This window comes from Symsagittifera roscoffensis, chromosome 6, assembly GCF_963678635.1.
Source record: "Symsagittifera roscoffensis chromosome 6, txSymRosc1.1, whole genome shotgun sequence".
NCBI classification, from domain to species: Eukaryota; Metazoa; Xenacoelomorpha; order Acoela; family Convolutidae; genus Symsagittifera; species Symsagittifera roscoffensis.
The window spans coordinates 10,526,457-10,540,615 of NC_087067.1; the positions used below are offsets into that span (position 1 = coordinate 10,526,457).

The 14,159-nt window shown below is 37.3% G+C and overlaps 2 protein-coding genes across 2 annotated transcripts; both read right to left on the reverse strand.

Moving 5' to 3' along the window:
- Window positions 1-1,438: 1,438 nt before the first annotated feature.
- On the reverse strand, window positions 1,439-10,923 carry LOC134847850 (secretory carrier-associated membrane protein 5-like). Its single transcript, XM_063865084.1, has 5 exons — window positions 10,641-10,923; window positions 9,667-9,919; window positions 7,816-7,946; window positions 5,532-5,679; window positions 1,439-2,520 (listed from the first exon to the last, which is right to left on the reverse strand). The coding sequence occupies exons 1-5, from the start codon at window positions 10,905-10,907 to the stop codon at window positions 2,345-2,347; spliced, it is 975 nt and encodes a 324-aa protein (XP_063721154.1). The 5' UTR covers window positions 10,908-10,923; the 3' UTR covers window positions 1,439-2,344.
- A 188-nt stretch (window positions 10,924-11,111) lies between these two features.
- Window positions 11,112-14,124, reverse strand: LOC134847851 (ribonuclease P protein subunit p20-like). Its single transcript, XM_063865085.1, has 2 exons — window positions 13,785-14,124; window positions 11,112-11,337 (listed from the first exon to the last, which is right to left on the reverse strand). The coding sequence occupies exons 1-2, from the start codon at window positions 14,001-14,003 to the stop codon at window positions 11,179-11,181; spliced, it is 378 nt and encodes a 125-aa protein (XP_063721155.1). The 5' UTR covers window positions 14,004-14,124; the 3' UTR covers window positions 11,112-11,178.
- Between the last annotated feature and the right edge of the window lie 35 nt (window positions 14,125-14,159).

Here is a 14,159-nt window from a genome sequence, read left to right on the forward strand (position 1 = left end):
GGACATATATCATAATAAACAACTCGAGGGAAATAAAATGAAAGTTGCACAAAAAATTCAAAAATTTTGTTTCGAAAAGGTCAGAAAATTGATCTACCTAATTTTTCCTACATTTTTTTGATTTCGTCTTGAATTTTTTCAATAAAATTTGCCAAGAAGTAAAACAATTGAATTCGCATTGATAAATAAGCATCGAAACAGTGAATCCAAACTCCGCTGTTCGATAAAGGAGTTTTGTTTATCGAGCGTGATCAAATTTCAAGACTCCTGAAAAAAATCACCAAGGTGTTCAGTACGTTTTTGTATCTTGAAAAAGTGACATACTAAAATCTGAGTTGGTAAAATTATCACCAATATAACCACAACACAGAGGCGAAGTTGCACTTCGCATACACAATCAAAAATTTGACCGAAAACAGTACTGGGAAAAACTGAATGAGTAAAACTTTGAGTCTACAAAATTTCTTAAACGACGCACGCCAATTATGAGTGTACATAATTGCTACGTGACGCAAGCCAATTATGACGCATTAGCACTACCAGTCAATTTGAAGGGGAAAAAATGAAATTTACCAATTAACATGCCTCAATTTAAAGAGCGGACGCAATTTAACTAGTATACGAAAAAGTTCATTAAAAACATCCGACCCTGCCAAGGTTCGAACCCTCTTATTTTGTTGCGGGTCTCCTTCCCTACTTCTACGCTACAGATCCATGATACCTTGAAGCTAAAGTGCTATTTGTAATATAATAGCTTGCGTTAATAACCTTAGCATTGGCTGAACTTAATAGCTGGATCAAAATGAACACTTTTAAAATGAACACATTTTGTCGCAACAATATTTGCGCCGCAACAATATTTGCGACTTAGGTTGGAAAAAAAGATGGTTCATACTATAGCACAAGCTTTGCTCGTGTAAAAACTCATTTTGAATAGAACGGGCATTGAAAATGCAGACATGCTCAAAAATTAAAATCACTTCGTTCTGTTACAATTAAATAAGGGGTTTGCTGTGGAAAGAATGGACTCGTATTGCACCGCAAGCAGAGCTCGGTACATAGTTGTTTCAGAATGTTAGATCAAGAAGTACAAATTAAGACTACGCCACAGCATATTAGTAACTGCATAATTGGCTTCAAACAATCAAATGCTGAAACCAACACGCAAGTTTTCCATCGTTCGAAAGAAAACGCTGCATCACTCTGTGCTGTTACTGGACACAAAAAATGGCTCGCAGGACAATACAAGGTACGCTTACACTCGCTTCGAAAAAAGTTCATTCACAAGTCCATACTTTGTTTCTTAGTTTTTCAATTGATTTTTTTCAAACAAAAATTACATTTTGACCAATTGCAACTTCGACATGATCGTTTGTTCATCTTTTTAACTCATTCTATGATTAAAAATCCAATGAAATGAAATTATAAATTATGCATTCGATTTCAAAAATGTTACGCAAATAATAAATTTCTATCCTACCATCAAGTCATTCAACAATTTCAAATGCTAATACATTATAAGGTAATTTCCATTGGGTTAAATTCAACTATACATGATATACAGATTAATTTTTATGCCAAGAGGTCATTAAACATTTCAATTCAATTAGCTCCGCTTCACAAATAGATAAAGGACAAGATATTATGGAATGCTTCAGCATTAGGGACAGTAGAAAACTAAAATGATTTGATTCAGTAAGTATACACGAGTCAGTATATATAGGCAATGCTTGTGCTATTATTTATTATATCTTTATTAAAATTCGGAGCAACATTCAAATTATCAAAACTTACACGTAAATAGCATCAAAACGTTTCTACCAATCTTGAGTCATTAGAACCAACAACTAACTTTTAAATAACTGCCAAATTTTTGACGAGGTTTAACCTTCGCGATCAGTAAATCTCAGATAGTATCGGTGTTTTTGAGCATAAATACAGGCGCAAAAATACAGGCCAATTTCCCCCCTAAATTTACAAAGTGAACAATCTCAAGGCCTGCATGTACTATATTCAAGTCTGATTGGCTAAAAAATGTTACTTTGAACCAAGTGAACAATCTCCCCCTAAATTATTAAGGGATGAGAGTGTTCACTTGGTCCAATACATCTACTTGGCACACATATTTTACAGCTAGGTCGGGTTAAACGTCGTTTTTTGCACCGTTTCTGCCTTGAAGTATATTTCCGATGTCAGCTAGTATTCTACAAAAAAGCAGTGTTTCAGTTTCCGTTGACCAATTTCAATTTACCAAGCATAAAATACTGTCTTCAACGGTTCTCGTTTTTGTGCGCCAAATCAATGATCTAGGGTCTATGGGTTCGTTTCACGCACTGTTCTTTGTTTATGGATTGTTACTGCTGAAGGCGTTTCTAGCAGTGGCAGTAGCCGCACTTGTAGCCGCTTTCTGTACGTGTTGGTTGGTCATGAATCCAGTGTTGAACTCGGCCTGAGCTTTTGAGAAACTGGCGTCCGTTGTCCTATACAATGCGTGAACTCTCTGCAGCAGAAGTGCCATTGCTGAAACACACCCACAAACATGAATCACCCAAGACATCACATAAGAGAACACAAAAAACATCCAAAGAGAGTCCAGAAGTGCCGCCTTCAAGTGGAGGACCCGACAAGCTGTTTATTCAGCCGCAAATGTCACTACCCTGCCCTCCCCATACATAGGTGCGCGTAAAGCATGCTGTTTCCGGATTTTTGGTTTTGGAGCTTCCTAAGTCGGTCGGGTCGCTTCTTCCATTAATTTTAATCCTACTACTTCATGCCGACATTAACCCTAAACCCTAGTTCCCATACCTGCTCTTCTTGCAATAAGATTTTTAAGGACCCAAACCAGCGTCTGGTGCCACGTATGTGGTTCAAGTTACTTTAAATCGGTCTTAAAAAGTTGAAAGTGCACAATAGAGATGACCTTCTTGTAAGTACAAAATATCTTATACTGAATCCTCCATACTGGCCTCTCCTTTGGCTTATAATACTAGCCCGCCCGTTAGAAATCTCCTTCCAACAACCAAATCCCACCCAATGATCGCACCTACCCTTGTAACCAATGAAACTCCGAATTCACGCCATGACTCACACCCCCTCCCACTGTAACGAAACCCACTCTCTAATTAACCAAGCAAACAACCTCTCTACCAAGTCGCTGAACGTTCTGCAAATTAAACTGTAATGGCATCTTTGTGAAAGCCCAAGAAATTGCAGACTTAATATGCGAGTACCATATCTATATCGCGGTTCCTCAAGAAGCAAAATTAAACTTGAAAAATTGCACTCCCTCGAAGGGACCAAATTATATAATTGTTAGAAAGGACCGTACTCGAGAGAAATGGACTCCTTACCGCTATTCATATTTCCCTTCTATACTAGGAACTAGAAAGTGGAAGCCGCAATTTTGAAGGCGCAATGCATACAAAAAAGGACAGTAACCACTATCTTCCTATCACATTTTTCTATTTCACTCCCCGATCTAGCTGCCCCAAAGACTTTAAATCCACCAAAACAACTCTCATATCTGATGAACACAGTAACGTAGTCTGTGACGCTACGGCCCACTCCCCTCTCTGGTACTCCAACATCCCCGAAGACCAACCTTTACTCCACTAAACGACTATCATCACACTAGGCTACCAAACGATTGTAACATGTCAGCATCATCCCCAGATCTTTCTCTGGGCTCGCCATTTGTTTAACTAAATCTTTCATGGCAAACACTTTTAAAGCTAGACTCAGAACATTTCCCAATAAAAAAACTCTTCCTATTGCCGAAGATATACCGTTCACACTCCGCAAAATTTTGATTAAACTTAAGAACGCAGACTGGAAGTTTTCACCGAAGACACGCCACTATAATCCCACTGGAAGGCATCGTTTCTTTATTCCAACGCTCAATTAGAAAACAAAGAAACATTCTCAACAAAAAGATCAAATTATATTTTTTAACCTATCCCAGTCTTAAAGGTTTTAAACAAAAAGATCATGGCCAAAATTTTTAAGTACAAAAGGAAATCCAGTTTCTTAATCACTATCCAAAAGTGATAAAGCTCAAACAGCAAAAAAAAGAACAATCCTTAAACTTAACCTCGAAGGCTCACTAAGTTTTACCCATCTAGAATCTAAAATTCAAAAAAAGCGGCAAAGCCCTCAAAAACATTGGGGCCGGATGGTTTATGATTAGTCCTCCTTAAACATATCGGACCAATAGCAACAGCATTTTGAACAAACATTTTAAATCTTTCTCTTTCTTTAAAAAAAAATCCCCAAAGTTGGAAAAATTCTAAAGCGATACCCGTCCCGAACCCAAACAAAGATCTGACATCGTCAGACTCGTACGACCCAGTGTCGGTTTTAAGCCCAGCTGTCAAAATTTTAGAATCTTTGATCCATCCAGCCGATAATCTACAGGGCTTTCAGCCGATGCATTCTACCATCCCAGCACTTCCCGCTCTTGAATTTTTATCAGTGACAGTTTCAACTAACAAAAGCATCCAAATAGGACAGTTATGGCCACAATTCATTTATCGACATGTTCAGCCATTGCATCCTCCTGGATAACTCCGTCATGGCAGGCACCCGCTTACCGGAAAGCCTAGTAAGAGCGTCGTTAAACTACCTGAGCGGGCGTCAATCAAAAACCATGTTCAGGGAAGCCTTGTCAAAATCTAGGATTGTTTTGGCAGGCGTAGTTCAAGGCTTAGTCTTATCGCCAACACTTAACTTTTTACTGCCATGACGCTCCACTATCGCCTCCAGATCTAAAACTGCAGTCTTACGCAGACGACTTCCACCCTTTTGTCCCGTGGAGCAATATTTCAAGGCCTCATTAATCTTTTCCAAATATCGAACTAAGTTACAAAAATTTTTTAACCTTTAGGTCTCTTTGTTTTTTTCTTCTAAAGATTCAATCAGACCTTTTTCTTTTAACAAAGATTTGAACACCGATCCATTTGTGAAAATGAACAACGCTATACTGCACCTCGAGAAACATCCCAAAAAACTCATCCTTAAATTTTTCACTGGTCACTTTTAAAGCTTTGGTCCCACGCTGCCATTGAAACTTCGCAAAACAAACTGCAAACAGTTCAAAAGGCTGCTCTCCGCGTGATAGCATCGTGAACAAGGATGAGCGCAATAAAACATTTACCTCCAGAAAGCAAACTTTTAAATGTGCACCACCGACATCATCTACTGTCGTCGCAGTGCGACCCTTAAATTTTTGTTCCTTAAAATCCGCTACTTTTTTATCATTATTATACCAAACCCCCACGGGATATCCGCTTTTCGCTGTTTGACTTGACACTATCCTATCCAAAACTAATACTCTTACGCCTTTCAAAAACTTAAGTGGACGAAGTTCTTTCATCTTGAACAAGTTTAAATCGCTTCAGAAGCAAATACACACTTAAAGAGCTAGGCAGGCCATATCAGATGCGGGCCTGTCTAGCTCGGGGCTAAAAACAACATCAAAAGGTACTGCTGCTTGTCGAATGACGTCTCTGAATAACTGTGTATGGCATGCTTACCGACAGCGAGGAGAGTGAAAAGGACAGCCGAGACTAGGACTACGATGCCGCAGAATATGTTACTGAATGCGTCTATCAGACACAGCCAGCCCATCATGCCCCAGTCCGAGTTATTAGGCCCCACTGCGAACAGCACACATGTGCAGAACTGAAACAGAAAAACAGATTAAAACACAACACAACATAGTTGGTAAACACTGGGTTCGCAAAGCTAAATAATATTGTTCAAATCATTTTAAAGAGTCAGAAAAAAGGATTTCCATTTTAACAGCAACAAAAACAAATTAAAAACAAAGGCTTGAGGCCAGCCGGTTGCTGTGTAAGTAGCACAGAATGTTCCGACCAAAACCTTGAAGCAGTAAGTTCAACACAGAAGCAATGCGGAGCTTGGCTCACTTTGCAACACAACAACAAAAAGCATGAGAGAGAAACTAAGATGAAATGAAAACCACCAAGTCGAAAAGACTGGATCTATCGAGAATAACATAGCCAACAGACTGTTGGAAAAAAGTCAATGAATGCAAGGAAACAAAAAACATTTTTTAAAACTTTTCGAATTTCAAAGAAACAAATAAACAGCCTTAACCCTATTTGAAATTCAAGATGAGTTTTTGATTGACTCTTTGTTGATAAAATCAACTGAATACGAGAATTCTGGATCAATAGCGTAAGTTTTTATTGCGCTAGAAAAACTAAAAATGAAATTACACTTCCGAAGTCTTCCATGTTTTTGAGCCATTTCCACGTACGTATTTGGAGAATTCAATTTACCTATTTTTCAGCAGATGAATTCAAAGTGAACTCAACAAGTGCATATATATCTAAGTGCATTCATCAATGCATAAATATGTATGAATGCACATCTCTAGTTATTAGAAAAATGGAGGCTTTCCTGAAAAAAAATAACAAAAAAAACACCACGATCTGTAAAAGTAAGAGTCTTCACTACGTTCATCGACTCTTATTGACTCATTTTGAAAAAAAACATGCCAAGAAAACTGACTATGAATAAAGCATCGGAAGAAAAATTATCGGACGGTAACAAAGCCGACAATATTTGAGCAGACACCATTAGAGTCAAAAATACTGTTTAAAGCTCCCCACTAAAAACACGCACACGACGCAAAATAAGTGCATCAAGTCGAAAAGATATCAACCGATATAATATAAAGCTCCATAGATACTTGAGGCATGTTTAAAACCACTTAAAACTAGTTTCAATTATATGAAATCACACGCCAGATTCTCAAACGAGTTGAAAACACCAAAATTTACAATATCATATCCCAAAAATTAGTTTCAGTGTGAAAAAATGACGCACACTCAGCCAGCTTTTTTTCTGATATAAACTTAGCAAAATATGTAATTAAAAGCTATTTCAAGTGCCCGAATGGAACAAATTTAGTTTTTAGATAAAAAGTGAGCGAAACGCAAGCATTGGTAACTTGCTTTCTTCGAAGCAATGATCGCAAAAATAACAAAACTTTCATTATTTTCAAAATTCTTCCCGACTTTTCATTTAAAAAAATACTTCGGTCAATCAACTGACTGCTTGCACGGTAACTATACATCAACTCCCTACTCGCGTTTAATTTGATAACGCCTTTGTTATGTTTTGCCGATGCAGGGGGAGAGATTGCTCAATTGATCCATTATGCCAAATCGGAGCTTGTAAATTTACAACCAACACAAGGCGAATTCCGAATAGAACGAGTAGTTAAAATGCAGACATGCTCGAAGTATTTTGCTTTAAATTTTCTGTTGAAAAAGCGCATTTTTCAGTAAGGACGATTGAAAAAATAGTGCAAAAGAGAGAAGTGACAACAGTACTCCCTTGAGGCCGTACGAGCTTTCGGTAACATAGCAGTATTTAGACAACCGCGTATTCAGATACGTCAGTATTTAGACAAATACTGTTTTAACCAATCAGAATCGAGACAAGGAAGAAATTAATAAATAAGTATTGTTTTTTTTTGGATTATTTATGTCTTATCTCGATTCTGATTGGTTCATACAGTATTTGTCTAAATACTGACGAGCATGAATACGCGGTTGTCTAAATACAGACCGCACTCCGAGCTTTCTTTGGCGAATAAAGAACTAGAACAAAAAACTAGTTCGATTGCTATAAAATTGACAAGTTGACTAATTAGGCCATTCCAAAAATGTTTTCAAACTTCTAACTAACAAAACCAATGTAAAAATGATTCTTATGTTTGGTGATTGGAAAAAAAAGTCAAAAATTGATACCGCATAAATTGTTTGTCTTTATTATGTGTCTAACCTGGAAGAAGAACATGAAGAAGAAGAGAAAGAAGTTGAAGGATGAGTCACTCTTGAAGGCGTTGTAGGCTGCTCGGAACCAACAGCCATAGGAGCAGGGCGCGAACAACACCAAATACACCGCAGGTAGGACTGAAACGAAACAAACTCTTCATTTCATCATTTTTCTCACCTCTAGAAAGACAACAGAGTTTGAAAAACCATTAAATTTTTTGATTAACCGGAAAATTTCAAAAATTTAAAAGCAAGGAGAAACTGCACTTCCCATATTTCAAGACCATTAGAAAAAAAGCACTAAAGAAAACATGGAGGAACTAAACATTCCCGCTCAATAAAATCACTGATTGAATCATTACCACAATTTTATTTCGGTACAAAATACAATTGAAAGTATAAACGGTGCTACCAGTATTCAGCATAAAACGCATATGGGTTTTTGACAAGATAAGCTTTCAACTAAAATTTTTGAATTGAAAACAAAAACTTATTATCTAGATTTTTTTTGCAATGATAACTGTCTTCGGAAAAATCTGTGTAATTTACATAGCAGCTGGCTATTTACTGCTTAACTTGTTATTGGAAAAAATGTCCGCGTGTTTTTTTCTGTTCGTTTAAAACGTTCTGTACTCTGCAACTGTTCTTTTACTCTAATCTCTATATACTGAAGTTTATTTAATAACTCAACATATTGATGCTTGAATTTTTCAACCAATCCGGGCCTTTTTTTTCAACGAACGAAGATTCCGGATGGCGGTAATAATAATCCCCAGTAAAAACAATTTCACGTTCAGTAAATAACCCTGGTCACAGGCAAACGATTATTTGTAATCCATTTTGTTTTTGTTACGACCATTGAAACTGGGGAAGAACTGTTATTCGGGTGTGTTTTAGTTTTTTTGTTTTCCACGCAAAATCAGGTACCACAAACAATCATCGGAATGGGCTGAGTGATATATCATAATAAAGCCTTGTCAGTCGTGATTCGAAGCTGGTTTGAAATTTTTGATTTTTTGTCTTAATTCGAGCGAACAAAGCAAGCGAGAAGGCTTACAAATAAACTTAATTTTAAGCAAGTATAAGTTTTTTTTCGAGTTTTTTTACTTCATTTTGGGGACCAAAAACAGCAAAAATTTGCTGCAAAATTTTTGAAAAAAAAAAATTATTTTTAATATTTTTAGTTTTTCAAGTCAGCTTTCTACAAAAATTTTTGTCCAACTTGCCTATATTACTTTGACTGTCTAATACGCCTACATTATATTTCTACGTCAGATCCTTTTATCTGGAAAAAAAAACTTTTTAAACCGTAGTTTTCTAATGCGTAGTTTTCTTGCACAGTAACCGGCTATCCTTGTTTAGTTTTTGTTATCAGTTTGTATTGAAAAATTAACGTTAAGGCCAAGACAACCGTGCTATTGCAGTTCTTGCGAGCAAACTTGAGATCAACTGATGTTTAAAGAAAAGTGTAAGGGTCTTTTCGATTAATACCCCCCCCCTAAATTATGAAAAAATGAAGTGAAAATTTTTATTATATAAATGGGACACTATTAGTAGGAAATGCACTATATTATTATAGGACTGGTAAAAATGAACCATTTTTACTTAATTGAGCCTCAAACTGACTTTTTTCTCCAATTTTCTGAGCATAAATTTTATTAAAAGGATGCTAAATGCGTTTATAATGGTCGTTAAGTTCGCATTTTTTGCCAGTTTTTAGCTTGATTTAACGCTCGGGATATCAGCCCTGCATTTTTAAGGTAAATTAGTCAAACTTTGTAAGAAGAACTTTCATTTTTATTTTTTTATCAATTAGGGGGGTTTAACCGAAAAGGTCCGGAAAAACTTCAGCACTTACTGACTGACTTGAAGGTTCCAGCTCCGTCCGGATCACAGACATAGAAAACTACACCTGCGAACCAGTTGTACAGCAGAGTGGCTATGTATATGATCCAGCAGTAGTAAACCAGTTGCACTGTCTTGCGGAACTGGGCAGGGATGTCGGCATCGAAGTCCTGGTAGAAACAGGGACGAATGTGCAGGAATCCGGGCAGGGGCGGGAAGTTGTTCTCCCTTGGCCCTCCGTTCGCCGCTGCTTGGTTCCGCAACTCCTAATTTAAAGGTTTAATAAATCTGTTAACTTTTACCACAGTCGAGACTGAACTCGGAAAAAATCAAAAACGTGCATACCATCAGGGGTGGATCTGCGAAAATTTTGACGCCCAAATGATTTAGGGCGACAAAATTATTATGAGCACTCTCAGAACAATATAAAGACCCTATTTTTATAAAATATTCTGCGCCGCAGGCAGATTTTCGAAAAAAAATGAAGCTTTTGGGCACTTTTTGAAAAATGCTGGCCGAAAAATTGCGTTTTTTGGCGCGCACTTTCCTTCAAATTAGTACACCTTGATATCGAAGGCGCCTTTTGAAAAACTTAAGGGTTGGTCGGCCGAAAATGAATATCATAAAATAATACCAAGGGGGACTCTTTGGTTGGTGAGGGCTTCGAACCGCTGAGGGGAGGAAGTCCCACCTAAATCCACCCATGCATATCATGCTACCTCATTTATTGCACATCTCAACAATAATTTTGTCATTAAGATGTATTTTCACATTCGAATGATTATCTAAAAATACCTGAAGTGTAAAAATGTAGTGTAAAAAGGAACACGAGAAATTAAAGCTATTGCAAAACTCAAAGAAGAAAGATTTAGAAGTTAATTTCTAATCCGAGTGTTTATAATAATTCATTGTTCGGCCTAGTATAAATTATGATAAAAATATCTTTGTCAAGAAGATAACTATATCACGATTATTCATTCATTCTACCTGTTCTTTCCTCTGCAGCTCAGCCGCTTTCCTGTCTAACTCCTCTTGGCGTCTAAGTAGGTCCTCATTGTTGATTCTAGGGGTCGTCTCCTGGTAGCCGGGAGGGGGCTGCTGTGCTCCGGGCACTGATGTAGTAGTGACCACTGGGTTCGGCACCTGTCTGGCAGTTCCCCCGTAGGGCTGGTTGTTGGGGGTGAATTGTGTGTGTTGTCTAATAGAGGGGTCTGCGAATGGATTGCTTTCATCGTCATCGTAAGCAAACGACATCTTGCAGATCTATCTGAAATCTGCCGGTTTTGAATATGGTTGGCATTTGATTAAAAAAATGATATTCGAACAATTACGACTAGCACATTATTTATAAATCTGACATGCCAAATGCTTCTACGAGGCGCGTCTTTACAATTTTGGTTTTGCTTTACTATTACATTTTCGACACCATTTTTTCGGTAACAGTTCTGTTAAATTAGATATCAGCCCAAATAAATTAAACCAAATGAAACTCATTCAAACAAAAACAAAACAATCTATAATTGCACTACTGTGTCTTGAGACACATCTTAACATGTATGGCCGGATTCAGTCTCACTCTTCTGTAACTGGTTACGTCATCACTCAAGGCCTCCATGTCATCTGACACTTGTATGGTGTCTGTGTATGGCCACAATTCGTATGCATCGTAGTTGTCCTCATTCGCCTAAGCATTTATCTTATAAAAGGGACAATCCATGTGAACAATCTCCTCTAAAAAGTAGATCAAGTGAACAATCTCTTCCCTAAAACTTCATGGCAAATTCAAGCAGTACAGACCTGTATGTACTGTGCTCGTGTCTGATTGGTAAAAAAAACTACTTTTAATCAAGCAAACTACAGTCACGGTACATAGAAGTTGCATTTTTTTATTTCAAGGAGCAAATGAACAGAATTTTTTCCCCGTTTTTGTCGCTCTCTCTCTAACTATTAGAGAAAGTTTGACACATGCTAGATAGAGCTGCTTGGAAGGATCTCATCGGATCAATTATTGAGATATCTTAATTTGAACGCGTAAGCTAGCCAGTTAACATTACTAGTTTCAGAGGTATTCTTACTCAGAAAACATCTTGAAAAATGACACACGGAATTTGAATATTTGGACGCATATTATCATTCTGGGAAGCTGATGATCTTCACTCAGTCTCTAGGCTGCGGAAAAGCGACAGGCAAAAGTGTTGAAAGATAAGCTTGGTCCGGCTTCAAAAAGTGTTCGTAATATTTTGAGGATAAGAATACTAAAATTTCTTGGCCGCTTATACTGTGGGCGCTTCGCATACACAAGCAAAAATATGACCGATAAACGCTACTGGGAAAAACTGAATGAGTAAAACCTTGAGTCTACAAAATTTCTCAAGTAACGCCAGCCAATTATGAGTCTACATAATTGCTAAGTGACGCAAGCCAATTATGACGGATTAGCAATACAATTCAATTTGAAAAAAAATTTACCAACTAACATGCCTTAATTTATAGAGCGGACGCATTTTAGCCAGTATACGAAACAAAAAATCATTAACAACTTCCGACCCTGCCCAGACTCGAACCCTCTTATTTTGTTGCTGGTTTCTTTCCCTACCTCTACGCTACAGATCCATGATACCTTGAAGCTGAAGTGCTATTTGCAATATAATAGTCTGTGTTAAAATCCTTAGCAAAGGCTGTAATCAATGGTTATTGATCAAAATGAACAAATTTTGTCAAAATAATATTTGCGTGGCAACAATATTTGCGACTTAGATTGAAAAAAGAGTTTTGCTTGTGTAATGATAACATAACCGCAGATGAGAACCCTGTGCATGGATCAAAGATGTCATCTTTCGAAAACATCAGCTAGAATAGTTCTACTCTTGGCTTATTTCGATCATCAGCGCAAAACTTGTCGTAAAAAAATAACCATTTTTCGACGTCGGACTGATTAAACCTTTCAACACTTTTGAATGCCGTTTCCGCAACCTAGAGACTAAGTGAAGATCATCAGACACCACAGCAAGAACACCTCTGAAACTAGTTATGATTTACTGGCTAGTTTACGCCTTCAGATTCAGATTTCTCAATATTTAAACCGGTGAGATCCTTTCAACAGAGGCGAAAGCACTTGCGAGAACACGACAAAAAGCAGCTCTAGAAAGTGCAATAAGAAAAAGCAGAAATAAGCCTCGAGTTAGTAATAAGCCTCGAATTCGATCAGCGACCTATAGATTAAGAGTCTCACAAACTAACCACTCCGCCACGGACGCTTAATAAATCACAAACACTATCCACAACTAATCAGAGAACTGTGAAAATTCCAATGCTACAGATCGTGATTATAGCAAAAGCGCAACCAAATAAGTGAAGAATTTTATTTGCGAGCTAGGATAGACAAAAAAGAAGGTTCCTCTTATACACTATCGCTCGCAAATTTGCTGGTGTAAATAGTTTCAGCTAGTATCTGTCAAAATTTCGATCTCATTTCCCAAATAGTTGCAGAGAAAACGACAAAAACGTCAAGAAAAAAGCGTTCATTTGCTCGTTGTAAGCAAAAAGTTGCAAGTTCTATGTCACACGACTGTATCTGCTCCCTGTTCCGGTTTCAGTAGATAGTTTATTTGGTCCAACAGTACTACAGATCAAGTTACACAAGCATATTTTCTCCACTCCGTACAAATATAACATTAAAAGTTTTCAACGAACTCCATTCACACTTTAATTTATATTTGGACCAAAGTCTACAATGTTTTCTCAACCCGGCATATTGAGCCACGCAAACACGATACATTTTCTGAATCGATTCAATTACTTTGAATTGATTAGTTTTTCTAGAATTGGTCATTTTCAATAGAATCAATTTGCTTCCAACATTTAAACTTAATTAAGTTCCCATTATCATCAGCATATACAACAACTACTTTAAATTTCTGGCGTCTAAGTTCCTTTTCTTTAACGTGTTTCAAATTGTATTGCACTCAATTAGCAGTTTTCAAGAAAATTCAACTGAACATCGCAGAGTCTGTTTTACAATAGGGAGGAGCCCCATCATATTCTTATGAAGCCCTCAATCTCAACTGTACCTTAAATCCAGCCGATCAAAAATGCGGACAAAAGTACTTGTGTTGCTTATCATAAACTGACCTGTAGAGCGATTTGAACTGCCCTGGTAATACATGCTCCTGTAGCGTGTAAGAATATCTCGTTGAATCCATTGTCGATAGCCTTCTTTACACTTGCCAATTGGGCTCTGAAGGAAGATTTGTTGTTTATGTAGATGGACTGACTCACTTTGTTTATCCGAAGAGTATTTTCAAGTTTATCCACAGGCCGCTTGCGACTGAAATGCTCTTTTGAATCCATTACAACAAACTACCATCTAAAATAATTTGCGACTCAGTCAAAAAAAATTGTAGGGCTATTTATTAGTTGGGCTCAGTTGGAGCGATTAGAATTCACAGCTTCTAGATCGAACCCCTTAACGGGTGCTGTCTGGTCGATATCATTCAAAGTTTTCAC

Excerpts from the sequence above, each read along its gene's own strand:
- LOC134847850 (XM_063865084.1), bottom strand. The coding sequence starts at position 10,907 with ATGTCGTTTGCTTACGATGACGATGAAAGCAATCCATTCGCAGACCCC. Across the intron at positions 9,920-10,640 it reads AGCTGCAGAGGAAAGAACAG|GAGTTGCGGAACCAAGCAGC; the intron begins GTAGAATGAATG and ends CCTTTAAATTAG. Across the intron at positions 2,521-5,531 it reads TTTCACTCTCCTCGCTGTCG|CAATGGCACTTCTGCTGCAG; the intron begins GTAAGCATGCCA and ends GGTGTGTTTCAG.
- LOC134847851 (XM_063865085.1), bottom strand. The coding sequence starts at position 14,003 with ATGGATTCAAAAGAGCATTTCAGTCGCAAGCGGCCTGTGGATAAACTT. Across the intron at positions 11,338-13,784 it reads CAGTTCAAATCGCTCTACAG|GCGAATGAGGACAACTACGA; the intron begins GTCAGTTTATGA and ends ATAAATGCTTAG.